This window comes from Nerophis ophidion, linkage group LG14, assembly GCF_033978795.1.
Source record: "Nerophis ophidion isolate RoL-2023_Sa linkage group LG14, RoL_Noph_v1.0, whole genome shotgun sequence".
In the NCBI taxonomy this organism is placed as follows: domain Eukaryota; kingdom Metazoa; phylum Chordata; class Actinopteri; order Syngnathiformes; family Syngnathidae; genus Nerophis; species Nerophis ophidion.
Window position 1 is genome coordinate 20,971,741 of NC_084624.1, and position 23,701 is coordinate 20,995,441.

The 23,701-nt window shown below is 40.1% G+C and overlaps 1 protein-coding gene and 1 long non-coding RNA gene across 2 annotated transcripts in view; one reads left to right on the forward strand and one right to left on the reverse strand.

Moving 5' to 3' along the window:
* gpc1b (glypican 1b) overlaps positions 1-23,701 on the forward strand; it is a 250,772-nt gene that overhangs the window by 219,105 nt on the left and 7,966 nt on the right. Inside the window, exons 7-10 of the mRNA XM_061920096.1 lie at positions 4,096-4,230; positions 4,464-4,597; positions 10,869-11,044; positions 21,721-23,701. The exon at positions 21,721-23,701 is cut by the window's right edge and continues 7,966 nt beyond it. Coding sequence (XP_061776080.1) covers positions 4,096-4,230; positions 4,464-4,597; positions 10,869-11,044; positions 21,721-21,932 — 657 coding nt within the window. The 3' untranslated portion in view covers positions 21,933-23,701. The remainder of the gene's footprint in view (positions 1-4,095; positions 4,231-4,463; positions 4,598-10,868; positions 11,045-21,720) is intronic.
* LOC133568279 (uncharacterized) lies at positions 1,775-21,964 on the reverse strand. Its single transcript, XR_009809560.1, has 2 exons — positions 21,705-21,964; positions 1,775-1,955 (listed from the first exon to the last, which is right to left on the reverse strand). It is a non-coding gene; the product is annotated as an uncharacterized LOC133568279 (long non-coding RNA).

The following is a 23,701-nucleotide window of genomic DNA, read 5'->3' on the forward strand; positions in this document are numbered from 1 at the left end:
TTTTAATGATCCACAAGGGAAAATGTTCCACACAGTAGTAGGATGACCATATTCCGAATTCAGGACACATACAGTGGGGCAAAAAAGTATTTAGTCAGCCACCGATTGTGCAAGTTCTCCCACTTAAAATGATGACAGAGGTCTGTAATTTTCATCATAGGTACACTTCAACTGTGAGAGACAGAATGTGAAAAAAAATCCAGGAATTTACATTGTAGGAATTTTAAAGAATTTGTTTGTAAATTATGGTGGAAAATAAGTATTTGGTCAACCATTCAAAGCCCTCACTGATGGAAGGAGGTTTTGGCTCAAAATCTCACGATACATGGCCCCATTCATTCTTTCCTTAACACGGATCAATCGCCCTGTCCCCTTTTTAATTTAAGTGTGTTGAAGTTCATCATTTCAAATACTAAATAGTTATGTACCACAGAGTACATTGTTAATGAAATAATAAGTAGGGGATTTCAAATAAAGATATAGATTGCAATTACATTGTACCTTGTGTCAAAAACAATTGGGAACAACTCACAATAGCATGAAATAACAAAACAATAAACCTTAACAAAAAAATATCAAGGACAAAAAATCGAATAAGATGAGCACTAAATAAATGCTTAAATGTTTTCAATAATTTGTGTTTTTTTTACTAGGGTCGAAGGTAATCAAATTGTTTAAATACTGTATTACTTATTTACCAGAGAGTACAAACTTGTGATACTTTGAATAGACTATCTTAAAAAAATTTAGATTGCAATTACACTTGCTAACCGTAGGAGGAACCACGTGTCGAAAACAATTGGAACCAAATACAAAAGCATCAAATGACCAAAAAGCAAAACAAAATAAAAAAATAACAAGGGAAAAGGTAGGGGGAAAAAAAGAATGTTATCATTTGAATGTTACCAGATGATAGGGTTGGACGGTATACCGGTACTAGTATAGTACTAATGAATCAAAAATGGTACTATACTCTATTTTTATTTTTTTTAATTTTTTTAACGGGAATGACGGCGCATCGTTACGTAGTGACATTGCTGGTTTTACGAGCAGAGGAGCATGTTCGGCAGCGCATACACACAGAGTACTGACAAGCAGACACAGTGTGTGGACAGAAAAGGGAGAATGGCCGCATTTTGATGAAGGTGAAGTTATAACATTGAAAAAGTGCTTTAAGACACGGCTGTTTAGCTAGCAGCTAACATCCATCCGCAGTTTGCAGGGTTTTAACTACTTCTAAGTAAGCTTCTTACAAGTATTAATATCACTGGAGGACGAGGATTAGCTAAACATAGCTACACTACACACCATAGGAGGATACAATAGCTCACCGGTGTCACAATGTAAACAAATGTCATGGGTGGATTTACATTTGACATCCACTGTAATAATATCAAGCACAGGAGCATATTTCGGCGATACTACTATGATTACATCAATCTTTTTTATCGTCACAATCTTTTTTCCTTTTTTTCAAAATGTATATTATGTTTGTAAACTCAGGAAATACGTCCCTGGACATATGAGGACTTTGAATATGACCAATGTATGATCCTGTAGCTACTTGGTATCAGATTGATATCTAAATGTGTGGTATCATCCAAAAATAATGTAAAGTATCAAACAAACAGAAGAATAAGTGATTATGACATTTGAACAGAAATGTAGATAAACATGTTAAAACAGAAAATAAGGAGTTATTAACAGTAAATGAACAAGTAGATTGTTTAAGTCTTTCTGACTGGGTTCTCCCGGACCACCCGATACCACCTCATTGGATTGACACAGTTTTTATTTTTTTCCTCTTTTCGGCACACCTCTTTTACAACACAACTTAAATGCTTTTCAGCCGTCTTTTGCCAGTTCCTTTCCTGCAGTCCTCCGTGCCGATTTTGTGTCACTCCGTGTCTCTCCCTTGAGGTCTTTTCCGCCCCCCCACATGGTCTCCAGCGCTCCTGATAAAGAGACAGGTGTTTAGACAACTCGTTCCAGCTGAGAAATCTCCTCACCTGTCGTTGCTTCACAGCCGGCACCTGCGCATGCCCCGTCGACCACGCCCCTCCACATAGATTAATAATAAATGTTTTACAGTTTGTCCCTCATAATGTTGACAAAATAATGGAATGACAAATGACACAATATGTTACTGCATACATCAGCAGACTAATTTGTGTGTTTACTTACTAATAAAAGACAAGTTGTCTAGTATGTTCACTATTTTATTCAAGGACTAAATTACAGTAATAAACATATGTTTAATGTACCCTAAGATTTCTTGTTCAAACAGAGACAATAATGTCTTTTTTGTGGTACCCTTTATTTAGAAAAGTATCAAAGTATTGAATTACATTTTGGTACCGGTACTAAAATATTAGTATAGGACAACTCTACCAGATGGTAATATTCCTTCATAATATACTATACCAGTGTTTTTCAACCTTTTTTGAGCCGAGGCACATTTTTTGCGTTGAAAAAATGCGGAGGCACACCTCCAACAGAAATTATTTAAAATTGAAACTCACTTAACAGTAAAATGTGGTTGTCGCAATTGTTGGATATGACCTTAAAGCAGGGGTCACCAACCTTTTTGAAACTAAGAGCTACTTCTTGGGTGCTGATTAATGCGAAGGGCTACCAGTTTGATACACACTTAAATTAATTGCCAGAAATAGCCAATTTGCTCAATTTACCTTTAATAAATGAATCTTTATAAATTAAAAAATGGGTATTTCTGTCGTACATTTTTTTTCCTTTTACGGAAGGTTTTATGTAGGGAATAAAAACACTTAATTGAACGATTTAAAGGAGGAGAAAACAGGAAAAAAATGAAAATTAAATTTTGAAACATAATTCATCTTCAATTTCGACTATTTATAATTCTAAATTCAACCGAAAAAAATGAAGAGAAAAAGTAGCTAAATTGAATCTTTTTGAAAAAATAAAAAATTTATGGAACATCATTAGTAATTTTTCCTGATTAAGATTAATTTTAGATTTTTGATGACATGTTAAAGGGTAGAATCCAATCTGCACTTTGTTATAATATATAAAAAATTGGACCAAGCTATATTTCTAACAAAGACAAATCATTATTTCTTCTAGATTTTTCAGAACAAACATTTTAAAAGAAATTCAAAAGACTTTGAATTAAGGTTTAACAGGCCAGCGGGCAACTCATCTGGTCCTTACGGGCTACCTGGTGCCCGCGGGCACCGTGTTGGTGACCCCTGCCTTAAAGCATAAGCAAACATGCATCCCTATAGCTCTTGTCTCAAAGTAGGTGTACTGTCACCACCTGTATCATCATATCATGACTTATTTTCACTATTTTTGCTGTTTTCCCGTGTGTAGTGTTTTACTTCTTGTCTTGCACTCTTATTTTGGAGGCTTTTTCTCTTTTTTTGTTGGTATTTCTCTATAGCAGTTTCATGTCTTCCTTTAAGCGATATTTCCCGCATTTATTTCAGTAGTTTTCATCCTTCTTTGTGGGGACATTGTTGATTGTCATGTCATGTTCGGTTGTACATTGTGGACGCCGTCTTTGCTCCACAGTAAGTCTTTGCTGTCGTCCAGCATTCAGTATTTGTTTACTTTTGTAGCCCGTTTGGTTATAGTTTGGCTCTGCATAGCCTTCTCTAAGCTTCAATACCTTTTCTTAAGGGCACCCACCTTTTGTTTATTTTTGGTTTAAGCATTAGAAACCTTTTTACCTCCATGCTGCCTCCCGCTGTTTCCGACATCTACAAAGCAATTAGCTACTGGCTGCCGCTTACTGATATGGAAGAGATCTAGACAGCACGACACTCAACAACAACACAATATTTGCAGACTATAATTTGCAAAAAATATTTTTAATCCAAATAAGTGAATTTAGACAATCTCCTACGGCACCCCACACTGTATCTCACGGCACACTAATGTGCCGCGGCACAGTGGTTAAAAAACACTGTACTATACAGTATTTGCCTTGTTAGAGTTAAGATCATTTGGTTGTGATATCAGTTGAACCAAATGTATTTTCTACACACAAATCCTTCCCGTATGAACTTGTTTCTGCATCTGCCCTCCTCATTTATGCGCTCCATCCTGTCTCAGTTGTTCCAGGCGTGTGGCAGCCTGCGAGAAAAAACCAGCAGCGGCAGCAGCACAGAAGCCAACATTTCCCCCAAGAATGAAAATCCCGCAACGGAGGACAGGTCGGCGAGCAGCGCCAACAAACTGGGCCGCCTGGTAAGTTGAGAACTATCGGAGCGTCTGAACCATATTTGGGGATGTTTGATGGAGCAGAAAGCAGCGAATATGAAATCGTGTTCGTGTTTATTTCACCTTTAGACTCATGAGGTCATTGGAAAGGAATGAATGTTTGGGTGTGATGAAGGCTGACTTAGTCATGGAAAAGGACTCATTTGGTGATTGAATGGAACATTGTGATGGGGACAAAAACAACATCTGCTGTGCTGCAGGTGACGGACGTAACCGTGAGACTGAGGGACATGCGGCCATACTGGATTGATCTTCCCAAAATGCTGTGTAGCGACAGAGTGGCGGTTGGTGCGGGCTCTGAAGACCGGTGCTGGAACGGCATCACTCGTGCCAGGTATGGAAAAGAAGCTTTATCTCAAGACATCAAAGCTCTCCCTGAAACATTCCCAAAGACTGAAACCCTGTCTCTGTACGAGCGAGCAGGGGATGTATTGGCTTTGCGAGGACCATTTAACCCAGAGGTCTCAAACTCAATTCACCTGGGGGCCACTGGATGCAGAGTCTGGGTGAGGCTGGGCTGCAAGAAAAGTTTTCTTAAAATTTTTTTTGCAAACTCCTCAGCATGTCTAGTTGTAGAATGATATTTCAAGTTGTGCACCGCAACTTTCTCTGTGCAAATAAGACACGCCAGGGTGCCGCTGTGCTCAACAAAGAAATATTGCGTTGCCAATTTTTCCTGGAATTGTCTTTGCTCATCACTAACCTCTTCTCTTCTTTGAAAAAGACATGTTTGGGGTTGTGGAATATATTTGTACTTAGCCCACACACAGAGAATGATGATATTTCCGCAATGTGTGTCGTTCCGCTTTTCCTCCCTACGGCAACACAGCGGTCGGCGCATAATAGCCAGGTACCGGGATAGCGAGCGCAAAAAAGTGACGGCTCCAGGAGTGTTATCCAGCATCATATAGAACCGGGGAGCCGTATGCGGCTCAGCTGCATAATCGCCGACCCCCAAGACTGTTACGGGGGGATTCCGGAATTCGGTGCCTCTCCCGGACATCGTCTGGGGTCAACATTTTCCTTTTTTTCTCGGACTACCACATTGAGGGCATGCCGTGATGTTTTTACTATTAACGTCCTCTACATGTCATCGGGCCGGCCTTTCACGCAATGCTATCTGCGTGCCAACCGGACAGATACTGTACATGTACACGACTGCAAGGCATACTGGGTGATACAGTTTACACTGACGGTTGTGATACAAACAACTTTAACACTCTTACTAATATTCACCACACTATGAACCCACACCAAACAAGAATGACAAACAAGTTTCAGGAGAACATCCTCACAGTAACAAAACATAAACGCAACACAACAAATACCCATAATCCTTTGCATCCATGACTCTTCCTGACTATATTATACACCCCGCTAGCACCAAACCCCCCCACCCCCACCTACATGTGTCGTTTGAGGGGGGGCGCGGGGTGTAAAATATAGTCATGGATGCAAAGGATTATGGGTATTTGCTGTGTTGCGTTTATGTTTTGTTACTGTGAGGATGTTCTCCCGAAATGTGTTAGTCATTCTTGTTTGGTGTGGGTTCACACTGTGTTGCATATTAGTAAGAGTGTTAAAGTTGTTTATATCACAACCGTCAGTGTAAACTGTATCACCCAGTATGCCTTGCAGTCATGTACGTGTATCTGCGGAAACCACATACAACAAGTTGCTGGACTACCAAGCAGTTTGTACATGTTGTAGAAGGCGTCTAAGAAAATGGCTTTCCTTGCACGCCCTTATTATTGTTGTCTGGATAACCAGCAGATATACGCAAGAAGGGTTGCGGCTCCCATTGTCTTCTTTATTATGTAAAACGGGTCAAAATGGCTATTTGAGTGGTAAAGGTTGCCGACCCCTGATATAGAAATATATGTAGTGTTCATTCTGTGAGGCAATGCAAATTAAACAATAATTAAAAACAAATAACGGCTTGAATTGGTCCAGGTTATCGGGGACTGTTATTACTGACGGACAGGTGTCGCGGTGTGACTGCAGCCAGGCACGTAAGAAAACCGTCGTCTCCGTGGCAATGTCTCTGTCACTTTCACTCATTTGCCGCTTTTCCATTAATGCAGGGTTAGGCAACCCATAATGTTAAAAGAGCCATTTTGGACCCAAATAACACAACGCTGTCAAGCGCCATTCATATAAAACTTGCGGGCCGCACTAACATTAAACTTTCATATTAAGTTGGGGGCCGCAAAATAAAGTCTCGCGGGCCGCAATTGGCCCACGGGCCGCGGGTCTGAGACCCCTGATTTAACCCCTTCAATTTCATGTGGCTCACCTTTTAATGAGGCAACCTTGCTCGACATGTTCCAAGTTATTAGATCAGACTGAGTCATGGCCCAGGAATAATCTGTTTTGATGTAAACCGGATTCATATATTTTTATTTTTTATTTTGTCTCACAGTGGAACCTCCCAATTTGAATACAGTTAGCTTCAATTACTTCCAAATTTGCATAATTAACATTTGCCTCCAAAGGACATAACATACCACATTTTCCGAGCTATAGAGCACACCATGAATTGATTAACGTGGACCCCGACTTAAACAAGTTGAAAAACGTATTCGGGTGTTACCATTTAGTGGTCAATTGTACGGAATATGTACTGTACTGTGCAAACTACTAATAAAAGTATCAATCAATCAATCAATCAATCAATGTATTTAAGCCGCACCAAACCAAATGTTAGAAGAAATAATATGTTTGTATATATCAGCCGCACCGCAGATATATACCGGTACGAAAGGTATTCATTAATGAATACCTTAATTGTTTCCAAATGGTGTCTGTAACATGGCAGTAAAACGGCTGATCCGACAAAACAGAAGTCATGGTCATGGACCCTGTAGCAGCAGAAGCTAGCTCTCCAATCAGCTGAACAGACTCAATAAGTCCACGGTGACGTTGTGGTGAATTTGTGAAACTAAAAACAATACAAAAAGAATGCTATTGTATGTTAATAATACCAACACTTGCACTTGTAAATGGTTAGCATGTTCGCTAATGCTAACGACTGTTGCTTTATTACATTACAGTAGCCCGCACAAATATGTATGAAAACACTCCTACAGACATCACACATGGGACGGTTGAGAAAGTATAAATTATTTTAAGTTATATTGTAAAACTTGCTTAGAGTGATGAATGAATCAATCAACCATCCATCCATGCATTTTCTACCGCTTGTCCCTGTTGGGGTTGCGGTGGGTGCTGGAGCCTATCTCAGCTACATTTGGGTGGAAGGCCGCGTACACCCTGGACAAGTCGCTACCTCATCACAGGGCCAACGTAGACACACAGAAAAAATCCATCCATCCATTTTCTACCGCTTATTCCCTTTTGGGGTAGCGGGGGCGCTGGCGCCTATCTCAGCTACAATCGGGCGGGAGGCGGGGTACACCCTGGACAAGTCGCCACCTCATCGCAGGGCCAACACAGATAGACAGACAACATTCACACTCACATTCACACACGAGGGCCAATTTTAGTGTTGCCAATCAACCTATCCCCAGGTGCATGTCTTTGGAGGTGGGAGGAAGCCGGAGTACCCGGAGGGAACCCACGCAGTTAAGGGGAGAACATGCAAACTCCACACAGAAAGATCCCGAGCCTGGGATGGAACTCAGGACCTATCAAAGTTTATTTATATAGCCCTTCATCACAAGTGCCTCAAAGGGCTTCACAAACCACAACAAATAAAAAATACTTTCGAGCAGAAACGCTAAGGATGAACTCTTTCAGTTCAAAGAACGGAACAGGAAGTACATTTTTATCCTGCAGCACTAGCAGTAAACAAACATGCACAAACAATAACACACCTTTTCAGTGTCTCTGTCAATGTAAGATAAAATAAATAAAATTAAGCGACACAAATAATTTTGGCCGTTAGAGAACAAAAACCCATAAACCAGCCCCACTGTTTTATGAGCCGCAGGGTTCAAAGCGTTGGAAAAAAGTAGGGGCTTTTAGTCCGGAAAATACATTCGTATATTGAAGCAAACTTCTCCATAAGAAACAAAGTAAACATGAATAATAGGTTCCAAGTCCATATTTTAGTGAAAGTTTGTACACTTTGAACACAATATCAATTATATACTGTACATGATATCAAACAAACATAACTTAATGGTGATTTTCTATTTATTAACAAAGTCAAAATAACATGGAGCTGACCTGTCCTCCTTTTTAGCCACCCTGCCACACACACGCACACGCATACACACACACACACACACAGACACACACACACACACTGTCAATAGCTCGGTGGTGAAATCACAGTTAAAATACCCCCAAAACTTCTTAACTTTAGCAGCCATATTGTGATTAATTATTGGAACAATAACTGGCGGTGTCGCATGCATCTTCCTGCATAATGGCTTGTTAGTCTGCTACCTCAATAGCTTGAAACAGCTCAGTGATCTACAGGAACATAGTTGTACAGTAGGGAAGGGATTCATTTTTCTGGGTGGATCTCCTGTGAAGGGAATGGTGGGGGGGTTCGTCACTTTGCAAATTCAAACGATGCAGTGGTCAAAGTTGGAATTGCCATAAAATACATTTTATGATATTCAACACTCTACTGCCATCTGGCGGCTGAAGTGGATAGTGCACAGTTTGTCACGTTTCATGTGTCGAATGGGGCCACACCAACTGTTTAAAGGGGAACATTATCACCAGACCTATGTAAACGTCAATATATACCTTGATGTTGCAGAAAAAAGACCATATGTTTTTTTGAACGATTTCCGAACTCTAAAAGGGTGAATTTGGCGATCTAAGCGCGTTTCAATTGTTCGCTGTCCGCGCGATGACCTTTCAATCCGCCATTTTCTCAAACACATTACACACACAAGTCAAATCAGCTCTGTTATTTTCCGTTTTGTCGACTGTTTTCTGTACCTTGGAGACATCATTTAGTTTTGTCCTTGTTTTTCTGCGCACTGTCAGGAGGGCACAAGCATTTAAGATGGCCATAAAGCAAGCTAGCGTTGCAACAACAAATGGAAAAGGGAGGGGGGATACTGCCTATATGTTTCAAACCACACATCGCTTGTCCATATCTTTATTTGAACTCATAGTGAGACAGCAAAAGTTTAAAAAGGCAGACTTTAACACACAAAGTAGCACAATTAGCACTATAGCTGACGGCGATGGATGGCCCCGCCCACAATGTGTGCGCTGCAGGCACACAATCAGTGACCCTCTTTTCACTGCACACCAAATCTGATTTTATTTTTCCCCTCCAGTGACACAGATCGGATATTTTGTTGCCAGTCTAAACACTCCAAAATACTTCAAATCTGATCTTTCGGCATCAGATCTGGGCCACATCAGGAAGGGGTCTAAAACCGATTGGAATCTGATCTTTTCAAATGTTTCTTCAATGTAAACAGAAATGTTACCAAAATGCGACTTTAGCGTCATCTTTGGGCGAGCCACGTCATTTGTGTGCCTCTCGCCAGCGGATAGTAGCGGGTTTCAGTGAGCAAAGTATTCTTTCGGCGACCACACACATTTTTTGGTGAATCACCTCAATAGTGTGCAAATAATAGGCAACACACACACACACACATATATATATATATATATATATATATATACAGTATATATATATATATATATATATATATATATATATATATATACAGGGTTTCCCACACATTCATTTATTTGTAGTGGCCCGCCACGAAAGAGTTACGGCCGCCACAAATAAAAAGAAAAAGAAAAAATAAAAATAAAATTATATATATATTTTTTTTTTTTCTTGTTTAGGCTTTTGACTCGCTCAACGGCTCATAAAAGCAATGGGACTCTGTCTGTGAATGGAGCTTGTAGTTACATATTATATAAATATGTAGATATTATATAAATATGTATATAAATATGTACATTAAGTGTTGTAATTATATTCCAACTCTGCGTTCTTCTTGGTCATCGCGGCCGCTTTATCGAACTGTGCATGCAAGTGACATCGGGGCCACATGGGGGCCTGTGTACGTCCTCAATGGAGTCTGATAAAGATCACATTTTACTTTTAATCCAAATAGTCAGCTGGAAAAAGTCAGATTTAAAAAAAAATCAGATTTTGGCCACTTTGGCCTGCAACAAAAACGTAGTCTCCGCCATGGTCCGGAAACAAAGCATATTTGTATTCGGTCCATCCATTTCCTACCGCTTATTCCCTTTTGGGGTCGCAGGGGGCGCTGGCGCCTATCTCAGTTACAATCGGGCGGAAGGCAGGTTACACCCTGGACAAGTCGCCATCTCATCGCAGGGCCAACACGGATAGACAGACAACATTCAGACTCACATTCACACACTAGGGCCAATTTAGTGTGGTCAATCAACCTATCCCCAGGTGCATGTCTTTGGAAGTGGGAGGAAGCATTTGGTCTGTGGTTCATAAATCAGAAATGATGGGAGGTTTGTCAACTGAGGTTCTACCGTACAAACATAAAGACAAGTTCATATTAATAAGAAAAATGTTCATTGTTTTTGGAATTGGTGAATGGTTTGAACTCCAAAATGGAGTAACACAAAACTGAGCTGTCCTTTTTCACGCTCCATTGCTAAACACGCTCCAGGTACCTTCCCGAGGTCATTGGCGACGGTCTGGCCAGCCAGATCAACAACCCTGAAGTGGAGATCGACATCACCAAGCCCGACATGACAATCAGGCAGCAGATCATGCAGCTGAAGATCATGACACACCGCCTGAAGAATGCCCTCAACGGCAACGACGTGGACTTCCAAGACACCAGTGAGTGCTCTCATCATTATTATACAACACAACGCCTCCTGTTGTCCCCATAAACGCCGACCAGACCAACTTTATTTATAAAGCCCTTTCATTGCAGATGAAATCCAAAGGCTACTAAAACTAATGGAAAGCATAAACAAAAACAAAGTGAAAAATATTGTAATCCAAATTAAAAGAAGGTGTACAATTAATGAGTTTCTAGTATGTAATACAAATATACCGTATTTCCTTGAATAAGCCGCCGGGCATGTAATATGCGCCTGCCTTGAATTACTGCCCCAAATTTATTAGCGCATGCTTACTTTTACCACCGGGTCAAATTTGTGACGTCACGAGTGACAAAATGGCAGAGGAGTTTTATTTTACTTTTACTATGTGTAAACGAGGGGTCTTGTTCCACAGCCATACAGATCACACTAATGATTGTGATATAAAACAATATTAACACTCTTACTAATATGCGCCACACTCTGTGAACCCTAACCAAACAAGAATAACAAACACATTTCTGGAGAACATTGGCTCTGTAACACAGTATAAACGCAACATAAGAATTACCCAGAATTCCAATGCATCCAGGACTCTTGGCTATATTATACACCCTGCTAGCAACAACCCCCCCACACACACACACACACCCTCTCTGTGCGTCGGTTGAGGTGGGCGGGGTTGGGGGCGCGTGTATAATATAGCCAAGAGTCCTGGATGCATTGGAATTCTGGGTAATTCTTATGTTGCGTTTATACTGTGTTACAAAGCCAATGTTCTCCAGAAATGTGTTTGTTATTCTTGTTTGGTGTGGGTTCACAGAGTGTGGCGCATATTAATAAGAGTTTTAAAGTTGTTTATATCACAACCATCAGTGTAAACGGTATGGCTCTTGACCAAGTATGCATTGCAATCTCGTATGAGAAATAGCGAAATGCATGTGTCCTACCGGCACGCAAATAGCATGGTGCAAAGGTGTGCGAAGATTTTTTTATTAATTTTAGTTTTTATCACATTCAATTTCTTTACTGGATGCCATTGGTAACCGCAGGGGTGAGAAGAGGTTTTAAATTAATTAGCGCCCCGGCGGCTATTCAAGGAAATACGGTACACACCATCTGTGGCACCTCATTTTTCATACGCTCCACTTTTGGTATGATTCGGTTTTCGACAAACATTTTCGCCAAAATGTTGCCCCGGTTTTCGTTTACCATCTGGTTCATCGTACGAACAAACGTTGCATGACAAACTTGTTTGGCATATATAACTCCCAACTAAGAACGCCACGCATTGTCTTATACTCAGACTTGTTTTATTGAGTAAAACTCCAAAATCGCCCAGAATGGGGCCAAAGAGAGCTGTGAGTGCCAGCAATTTAGTAAAGAAGGTAAAAAACTTAATTGAATTAAAAAATAACTTGTAATAAAATACAAAGTGGATGTCCGTGTGGCTCTCCTCCTGACTCCTCCCTCCTCCCTCATCGTTGTCTTTGCCAACATCTTTGAGAAATGTCAGTAATGGGAAATATTTAGTCATCTTTCATATGTATTTTTTACATAACTTTTGGCATGTCAAATTATTCTAAACAACATTTTGTGTTTATTTCCTGGGGTTTCTGAAATTGATTCATCAGATTTTTGTTATATTTTGTACTAAAAATTGCTTTGGTTTTGATACACTTGGGTTGTTGTACCACTGTAGTTACCGCACAACTGGGTATAACTTATGTGTAACTTATATATAACAGGGTATAACGTATGTATAACTTGGGTTGTTGTACCACGGTACTTACTGTATAACAGGGGGTCAAACTCGACTTCATTGAGGGCCACAATGCAGTTACACTTTTAACAGTAAATCATTAATGACTATTGTGTCATAATATCTCTGCCTCATGATATTGTTACACAATCGCCTATGCGTTTGATTTTTGTATACTTTTTTATGCAAAAAACTTAAATTTTACAGTAAAAATAAACTGTTAGCTCAGTCACCAGAATTTAACTTTACTGTATGTGTGTGTGTATGTGTGTGTGTGTGTGTGTGTGTGTGTGTGTGTGTGTGTGTGTGTGTGTATGGTGGTTTACGGTGGCATAACACTGTAAATGGAAAGACTGTACCAATGTTTTTATGGTACATTTCTGTCGACTGAGCTGTCAGTTTTTACTGTAAAATTTATTGACATTTTTTTTCAGTAGTTTTTACAGTTATTTTAGCAAAAAATAATGTTTTGAATTTATGATAATATAATATTTGCTGTCATGATCTCACATGACAATTATCATTAGTTTCCTGTGTTTTGTATTGTTTATTGTCCGGCACTCTTATTTTTCGTTCCACTTCCTGTTTGCTGGACAAAGCTGGCTCCCTCGTCTGTTCCTGATTGGCAATCGAGACACAACTGTCCCCGGTTGCCAATCAGGATGTTTTGTATGTCAGCCCTGTCTTCTGGATGGAGCAGGATCATTTTTGCTTTGTTCGTTTTGGACTTCACACGTGTTTGCTCTTTCTGCACTTGCCAGCTGTGCCTTTTTATGTTAGTTGTGATTTCCCTTTAAAAAAAATAGGCTTCTTTCGTCTACTTTTCTGTCATCTCTGCATCCCAGGGTCCAGACATACACCAGAACGTATTCTTTTTTTGCTTTATTAATAGGGGTGTCCCGCTCCGGTAATGATATTCGTCCGATATCAGCATAAAAAAAAGATCGGATGATATCAGTAATGTCGGATATGAGTTCTGATACAAAAAGTCCTGCAGAGTGTTTACTTGTGAAAAATGGACAGCCAGTTAACATCTAAATGTTAACTTTGTTTTTTCTAGTGATTTAGTCATTTACAGAAGGTAAACATGGTAGGCTAGAGGCTACTAGGAGTTGGCAGCTACACAACAGCTAAGCACACAATAGCACACAAGCCAGACATACAAAATATCCATCCATCCATCCATTTCCTACCGCTTATTCCCTTTGGGGTCGCGGGTGGCTCTGGTGCCTATCTCAACTACAATTGGGTGGAAGGCGGGGTACACTCTGGACAAGTCGCCATCTCATCGCAGACATACAAAATAATAGTCTTTAAAAGGGAATTGCACTTTTTTTGGAACTTTGCCTATCATTCACAATCATTATGAGAGACATGATGATGAATTTTATTTTCTTTCTTTTTTTGCATTTTAAATATTAAATGAATGCGATCAAAAGTCTGCTTGCAATGGAGTAAATAGGACCCGCTCTATTCTGCCTATAAAGCCCTTAAAAAAAACATCCAAACATCTCCATTAGGGTTTCATATACATGATGTAAGTAGTAAAATGTATAAGAATATTTTATATTTATGTATTTTAATTATTTTAATCACACGCGGCACATTAATTTAAAAAAAAACGCATCACAAAGTTAGTTTTTTTTTCTCCATCGTTTATTATTACTCACTGCAGACTTCATGAGAGCCAACAAACATAATAAAACATCACTTACTTTACAAGGTCTGCTGTTATTAGGATAACAAATGCTAGGATGTTCATATATTCCCATTTATATGAAGAATTACTCATAATTCTCACAACTGGGGGGTGTCGATTTTGATATTATCGGGTCCTAAATGGCTGCCAAAGTCTACCAGTGTATGGCAATACGTCCTCAGACTTCTTTATTCCAAGTAAGAGGCATGATTTATGATCTAAAATAAACTTCCAGGGAGCAGGGAAGCAAAGAAACACCTCAACAATTGTATGGAGGCTTGTAATCACAGCACCGCTATAAATTGCTGGTCTGCTTCAAATTTTATAATAACAAAATCACAAATACTTGGTTAAAATTCAAGTCACGAAATGTAAATGGATTATCGTTGCCACTTTTTGGATGGGTATTTATTGGGTTCTAAAGGCAGAATAGAGGACGGCGGGCCGAGGGGACGGCGTGGCGAAGTTGGTAGAGTGGCTGTGCTAGCAATCTGGGGGTTACTGGTTCAATCCCCACCTTCTACCATCCTAGTCAGGTCCGTCGTGTCCTTGGTCAAGGCACGTCACCCTTGCTCCTGATGGGCCCAGGTGAGCGCCTTGCATGGCAGCTCCCGCCATCAGTGTGTGAATGTGTGTGTGAATGGGTGAATGTGGAAATACTGTCAAAGCGCTTTGGGCTCCTTAAAAAAGGGGTAGAAAAGCGCTATACAAGTACAACCCATTTACCATTTACCATCTCATTGGCTGCGTTGTCAATGAACATTTATTTACGGGTCAGACTGCATTAAAAAATAATATATCCGTCGTCGTGTCTTTCATAATGATTGTACACGATAGGTAAAATTACCCCCAAAAAAGTGCAATTCCCCTTTAATTGAACAATATTACAGTCCACAACATTTGTCGAATGAACATGTACCAAATAAATATATTTACTTGTTACTTACACATAGACATTCTCCAAGCCAGAAGCATATTAGAAAGTATTCAGTAACAAACGTGTCGGCATCATTCAACGTCCTGCGTCATGCCCTTGATTTGATTAATCATTATGGCCACATGGTGTCGCCAAAACACAAATTGCCACTCCACTCCAAAAGTGTGGCGTATATAATAAGGTCTGCGTTTTCATACCTACCCTTGTTTTCTGTTTTAATTTCATTCCAAACTACAAAATAACAAAAGTATGTACGATTCCCGCTGATACCGTATGTAATTAATATGAGTATCGGCCCACATTGTCGGTATCAGTAGTAAAAAGTTGTATCGGTACACCCCTAAAATGTAGATAATATTAAAATATATGACATGGCATGCAGTATATGAATTTTTTCTGTCAAAATGAAAACATATAACAAAATAAAGTACTTTATTGACACATTTTATTTTGGAGGGCGTATAAAATACTGTGATGGGCCAGTCTGGGCACCGGGCCTTGAGTTTGACACCTGGTTTAAATGTAATTTAGATATTGGGTTTCACTATGTAAAGCGCTTTGAGTCACTAGAGAAAAAGCGCTATATAAATATAATTCACTTCACTTCACCTGGGCTATATACTGTTTTATCTAGCTTTGAAGTACATGGAGTAATATCACAAGAGGTGCATGAGGAGAATGAAAGCTGAAAGAGGGAGACAAAAAAAAGACAACTGGGCCTTATTGCACTTAAATGTAGAATATATGTAATATATATATGTATATTACTGCGATGAGGTGGCGACTTGTCCAGGGTGTACTCTGCCTTCTACCCGATTGTAGCTGAGATAGGCACCAGCCCCCCCCCCCCTCCGCCGCGACCCCAAAAGGAATAAGTGGTAGAAAATGGATGGATGGATGGATATTAGGGCTGTGAATATTTGGGTGTCCCACGATTCGATTCAATATCGATTCTTGGGGTCACGATTCCATAATATATCGATTTTTTTCGATTCGATTCGATTCTCGATTCAAAAACGATATTTTTCCGATTCAAAACGGTTGTGTATTCATTTAATACATAGGATTTCAGCAGGATCTACCCCAGTCTGCTGACATGCAAGCAGAGTAGTAGATTTTTTAATAAAAAACCTTTAATAATTGTAAAGGACAATGTTTTATCAATTGATTGCAATAATGTAATTTTTTTTGAACTATTAAACGAACTACAAATATGACTTATTTTATCTTTGTGAAAACATTGGACTCAGTGTGTTGTCAAGTTTATGAGATGCGATGCAAGTGTAAGCCAGTGTGACCCTTTTTTTTATTTTTATAAATGTCTAATGATAATGTCAATGAGGGATTTTTAATCACTGCTATGCTGAAATTATAACTAATATTGATACTGTTGTTGATAATATTCATTTTTGTTTCATTACTTTTGGTTTGTTCTGTGTCGTGTTTGTGTCTCCTCTCAATTGCTCTCTTTATTGCAGTTCTGAGCGTTGCTGGGTCAGGTTTGGTTTTGGAATTGGATTGCATTGTTATGGTATTTCTGTGTAGTGGTTTGTTGGATTAATTAATTTAAAAAATAAAAATAAATAAATGTTTTAAAAATAAATAAAAAAAACAGATTTTTTAAAAATGAGAATCGATTCTGAATCGCACAACGGATTCGATTCGTATTCGAATCGATTTTTTCCCACACCCCTAATGGATATGTATATTATTCATCCATCCATCCATTTTCCTACCGCTTATTCCTTTTTGGGATCGCGGGGGGCGCTGGCGCCTATCTCAGCTACAATCGGGCGGAAGGCGCTTACACCCTGGACAAGTAGACACCTCATCGCAGGGCCAACACAGATAGACTATTCATATATTATTTATTATTATTTATTATTATTATCATTGTCTATTGGGAGCGAACTGTGATGCTGAATTTCCCCCAGGGATCAATAAAGTACTTTCTATTCTATTGTGGTCCTGCACGCCGTGTCCAGCTGCGAAGTCTGAACAGGAGGTTTAGCAACTCTAGTTGGCCGACAGAAATGGAATGCAGCTGACCTTCCCAGCAGCACCCTCGCAGGACACAATCAACTCAAGGCCTGAGGGCCACTCAAACGGCCTCCATGGACGACTTGCGGCCAAAAATCCATTCTTTCAAAGTGATTTTTTACCAGGATAGACAAAATAGGCAGAGGACTAATGAGTGTTGGGAGCTATCAACAACTGACATGATGCAGGTTCTTCATTTCCATGTAGGGCTGGCCGATACACACTATATTGCCAAAAGTATTTGTCCACCCATCCAAATGATGAGGAGCAGGTGTCCTAATCACTTGGCTTAAGTGCTTAAAGGGGAACATTATCACCAGACCTATGTAAGCGTCAATATATACCTTGATGTTGCAGAAAAAAAGACCATATGTTTTTTTAACCGATTTCCGAACTCTAAAAGGGTGAATATGGCGATTGAAACGCCTTTCAATTGTTCACTGTCGGAAGGTTGACCTTTCACCCGGGACGTCACAGCAGGAAGCAATCCGCCATTTTCTCAAACACATTACACACACCAAGTCAAATCACCTCTGTTATTTTCCGTTTTTTGACTTTTTTCCGTACCTTGGAGACATCATGCCTCGTCGGTGTGTTGTCGGAGGGTGTAACAACACGATCAGGGACGGATTCAAGTTGACTTACGTGGAGTGTGCATCGATTAGCACGGCATGCTAATCGATGCTAACATGCTATTTAGGCTAGCTGTATGTACATATAGCATCGTTATGCCTCATTTGTACCTATATTTGCTTCCAGCCTTTCCCTCCACCAACATTTAATGCCAAACAAACACATACCAATCGACGGATTCAAGTTGCACCTGTGTCAAAAGATTGCGAAAGTCCCTCGTTTGTTCTGCACATTTTACCGACGATAGCGTTACGACAGAGATGTGTGGATATCCTGTGACACTCAAAGCAGATGCATTTCCAACGATAAAGTCAATGAAATCACAAAGGTGAGTTTTGTTGATGTTATTGACTTATGTGCTAATCAGACATATTTGGTCACGGCATGACTGCCAGCTAATCGATGATAACATGTTATTTAGGCTAGCTGTATGTACATTTGTAGCTATATTTGCATCCAGCCTTTCCCTCCACCCACATTTAATGCCAAACAAACAATTACCAATCGACGGATTTAAGTTGCTCCAGTGGTCAAAAGATGCAATCGTTGGTTAGAAGGCGATCGCCGAATAGCTTCAATAGCTATTCGCTCAATAGCTTCAGTTTCTTCTTCAATTTCGTTTTCGCTATCTGCCTCCACACTCCAACCATCCGTTTCAATACATGCGTAATCTGTTGAATCGCTTAAACCACTGAAATCTGAGTCTAAATCTGAGCTAATGTCGCTATATCAAGCTGTTCTATCCTCCATGTTTTTTTGTATTAGCATCACTACGTGACGTCACAGAAAAATGGGGGGTGGGGGGTTTACAGATAGCGAAAATCAGGCCCATTAAAGCCTTTTTTCGGGGTATTCCATGATTAGTAAAATTTTGAGAAAAACTTCAAAAAATAAAATAGGCCACTGGGAACTGATTTTTATTGGTTTTAACCCTTCTCAAATTGTAATAATGTTCCCCTTTAAAATAAAGCATGGAGCATAGAGACTGTTTCTACAAACCAGTGATGTGCTGTCAGGGGAGACAAGTGAGGCAGTGCCTCACCTGCCACCAGGTGGCTTGATCATGAGATGTTCCAAAACAAAGTAATAAAATAAAAAAGGTTTTGATATTTGTCTTTTGGTTTATGCTTTCTATGTACTTTTGGTGTGGTTCCTGTATATTTTGATCATTTTGGTCAAAATCGCGGAAATTCCATGTTTCCTGATCAAAACAACGCAGTATATGAGAAGTGAGGCAGGCACAGGCAGTGCCTCCACGGCAACATACAGTGTGTATTGGGCGTGTGCATGCGAGGGGGTGCATGCTTGTTGCCATGGGGAAAAGGCAGGCCATGAGGCAGCATGTACCTCTGCCTCAAGATAGGGGGCGATATATTGTAAACTTGCAGTTCAATGCCTCAGCAGTACTCTGACTCGCCACACTGGGGGAAGTGGGGGCGCTCAAGCTAGCAGACACAGGTCTCTCCAGCAGAAGCCAGCCTTTTTTCTTTTTTCTTTTTTTTAACTGTATTTGTAACAAACTTGGCATTTATATTATCGTAAGCCAGCGTTTGTAGGTGTTTTTTTGTGAGAGGCAAAAATATTGTTTAATTTTTTGGAATGAAATTAAATCAAATGAATGTGTCCGCCAATATGGAGGATTATTTACTGTATCCAAGATGAAATACTTCTCTAAACTGGACTTTAAGACAAAATCAATGTGGTCATACAAAGTATGTTTTCATGAAGGATAGCTATTGCTGCTTCAGTTAAAAATGCAGAAAGATAAGCTACACTCACAATACTTGATTTATTTTATTAAAAGCAAATGAGACCAAAAATTATTTAATAAAAACTTTATTAAATACTTTTTGGAACCATCCTTCATATCATAATATTATGGTAACGTTTTTATGAAAGCGAATAACTCCCTTTTTTTCCTGTAACTCTAATGTGCAACCTAAATCAACAATGACTAGAGCTGCACATATGAATTTATGTAAAAAAAAAAAAAAAAAAAGAAGAAAAAAAAGTATGTATGCCTCACCTGGTGTTTAGTTCCCCGCACGCCACTGCTACAAACATTTGCAAAAGAATGGGCCGCTCTCAGTGATTTCCAGCGTGGAACTGTCATAGGATGTCACCTTTGGGGCGGTATAGCTCGGTTGGTAGAGCACCAGTGCCAGCAACTTGAGAGTTGCAGGTTCGATCCCCGCTTCCGCCATCCTAGTTACTGCCGTTGTGTCCTTGGGCAAGACACTTTACCCACCTGCTCCCAGTGCCACCCACTCTGGTTTAAATGTAAAAATTAGATATTGGGTTTCACTATGTAAAGCGCTTTGAGTCACTAGAGAAAAGTGCTATATAAATATAATTCACCTCACTTCACATGCATCCACAAAAAATACACGGCACACTCACATACCCCCCCCATCCCCCCCCCCCCCCCATCCAACGCCCTTGGCGCTAATCCCTTTTGAGGTGATGGACAACCGGGCAGCGCTTGAAGAGCTACATCCTGGCACCGTAGCCCCCACTCCCTCCCCTCTGTTGCAAGTCTGCAGATGTATGTTGTGAAGTGTATATTTGCTTTGCTATGCAGGTTTTTTTCCCACTCCAGACTGGGCCCCCTTAGGAGCCCAGTCTAGATTGTATTTTTTACTCTTCTTCCCCCAGCGTTTACCTTTTTCCCATCTTTTATGGGGCGCCTTAGGCCAATGTTTTTCAACCTTTGAGCCGAGGCACATTGTTTTCATTGAAAAAAATCCCAAGGCACACCACCAGCAGAAATCATTAAAAACCGAAACTCAGAAGCCAATATTGATCAAAAAAAAGTTGTTCTGGCAATTGTTGAATATGAGCAAGCATGCATCACTATAGCTCTTGTCTCTAAGTAGGTGTAATGTCACCACCTGTCACATCACACCCTGACTTATTTGCACTTTTTTGCTGTCTTAGTCCTTGTCTTGCGCTCCTATTTTGGTGTTTTTTTTCCTGTTGTGTTGGTATTTTCCTGTAACGGTTTCATGTCTTCCTTGAGCGCTATTCCCCGGCCCTGCTTTGTTTTTGCTATTGAGACTATCTAAGTTGTGCGGACACTTCTTTATCTTTGTCTCTTTGTGGGGACATTGTTGATTGTCATGTCATGTACGGATGTACTTTATGGACGCCGTCTGCTGCTCCACACACAGTAAGTCTTTGCTGTAGTCCAGCATTCTGTTATTTTTGTTTACTTTGTAGCCAGTTCAGTTTTAATTTGGTTATGCATAGCCATGCCTAAGCGTCCATGCCTTTTTACCTGCACACTGCCTCCTGCTATCGTCTGCATGTTTTTATCACGACAAACCATCGTCGTCTCACACGACTTGTCCTGTTCCTGACATCTACAAAGCAATTACCTGCGCTGTACAGACATTCAACAACGGCACATGTATTGCGAATTATAATTACTGGTGTGCAACCCAATTAGGTAAAATGACATAATCTCCCACGGCACACCAGACTGTATCTCACGGCACACTAGAGTGCCACGGCACAGTGGTTGAAAAACACTGCCTTAGTGTTCCTGTTCCGTAACCCTGTACACTATTTGTTTGTCTCATCTTAAAGACCTACCTACATACCTTCTTACGCCTCCAGGTGACGATGCCAGCGGTTCTGGAAGCGGCACCATCTGCACCGACGAAGCGTGCTCGCGGGGTCCTCGCACTGACGAGACCTTGACGCCGTTTAGCAGAGAGTACCCCAAACTGCCAGAGATCAAGAAGGTGGGGACAAACTCGACCAATCAGAGCCTTCCCAGCGTCCTCGCCTACGTCCTGTCACTGCTGGTTTTGCTGCTGCGGCGATAATTGGCGGGGAGGAAAGCACAGCCACGCTTGGACTGAGGTCAGGGGGGACTTGGTTTGGGCTTTGCGAGGGTTCTGAAAAGGTGAAGGAGGAGCAGGTGAGATGTTTGGGTGTTTGTTACTTTGACAAGGAAGAACTGTGGAAACGGGGGGAGTGGGGGGGCGCTCTTGTCCTTCATGTCTCGCTATAATATGACGCCATTAGAGCTGATCATCTTATGTTTTTATGCTTCTGGTTTATGGTGTAATCACAACTCCAGTAGGGAGAGGGGGACATTAATTCATGCATTTGTTATTTCTCCTTTTAACAGCACTTAGTGATTTTATGGTATTATTTATTTGTTAACAACTGACCCTAGATAGAGTGGATTCACTCCCAAATGCTACATTGGAAACAGGCTGAGGCAAACTAACATGGCGGCGAAACCATTTGGATGCATCAAACCTCAGCATTTCAGAGGTAATAATAGCTGTGGCTCATCTCAACCTGAACCCCCCCAAGCTTAATCCATGCAGGTCTCAAATGACAGCAACCTTCTGGGCCCCGGGACCCCCGCCCTAGCAGCCAAGGCTTTGCAGGTCAGAATTTTGGCTCTCAAAACAGAAGCAGTAGAGGCAGGAATAGAAAATGACCGTCTGTCATTTGCATTTTAATTGCACGAATGGGGATCCAAACCTCCGGAACACTCACTTCAGTGGAAGTCTGTGAGGAGGGAATTATTTTGCCAACTCTGTCCTTTATTGTCATTACCTTTAAAGGGGAACTGCACTTTTTGGGGAATTTTGCTTATCGCTCACAATCATTATGAACGACTTTCCGACAAGTTGATTTTTTTAATGCACTCTAAATATTAAATAAAAGTACAAAAAAAATGTTCGCTAAAAGCACAGCTGAGGGGAGCTCCGCTATTCCACCCATAAATGCCAATAAATAACGATTCAAAAAGCTTCAACAATACTCCATTTACATGTGGATGCTTGAATATGGACCAAGTATTAGTGATATTGTTATTATAAACGCTGACCTAGACAAACTATTTCGAGCGGCGCTGTGATCACTTTCTGTGTGTGCCGATGTTTACTTGAACTAATCAGCTGTTTCCTCGCTTCCCTGCTCCATGTAAGTTTATTGTCGATCATAAATCATGCAGCTCACCTGGAAAATAGATGGCTGTAAATATAAATTTGGGACAAAAGAAAAAAAACAAACGTCATGATGCGTCTTTGTAATTAATGTGCCGCGTATGCTTGAATTGATCAAATTACGTATATATTAAATGTTATTATAAATGTGCCTGTTATATTACAAACCCCGTTTCCATATGAGTTGGTAAATTGTGTTAGATGTAAATATAAACGGAATACAATGATTTGCAAATAATTTTCAACCCATATTCAGTTGAATATTCTACAAAGGCAACATATTTGATGTTCAAACTGATAAACATGTTTTTGTTTGTAAATAATCATTAACTTTTGAATTTGATCCCAGCAACATGTGACAAAGAAGTTGGGAAAGGTGGCAATAAATACTGATAAAGTTGAGGAACGCTCATCAAACACTTATTTGGGTTGAAAAGGATTTGTAAATCATTGTATTCCGTTTATATTTACATTTAACACAATTTCCCAACTCATATGGGAACGGGGTTTGTAAATATATAAGGTTTCCCCTTAATGTCATTGAATGTGGCATTCAATGACATTAATGGGACATTTGTATTACTGCCCTACCAAAAAATAAGTTGTTTTTTTACTTGAAAACAAATTAA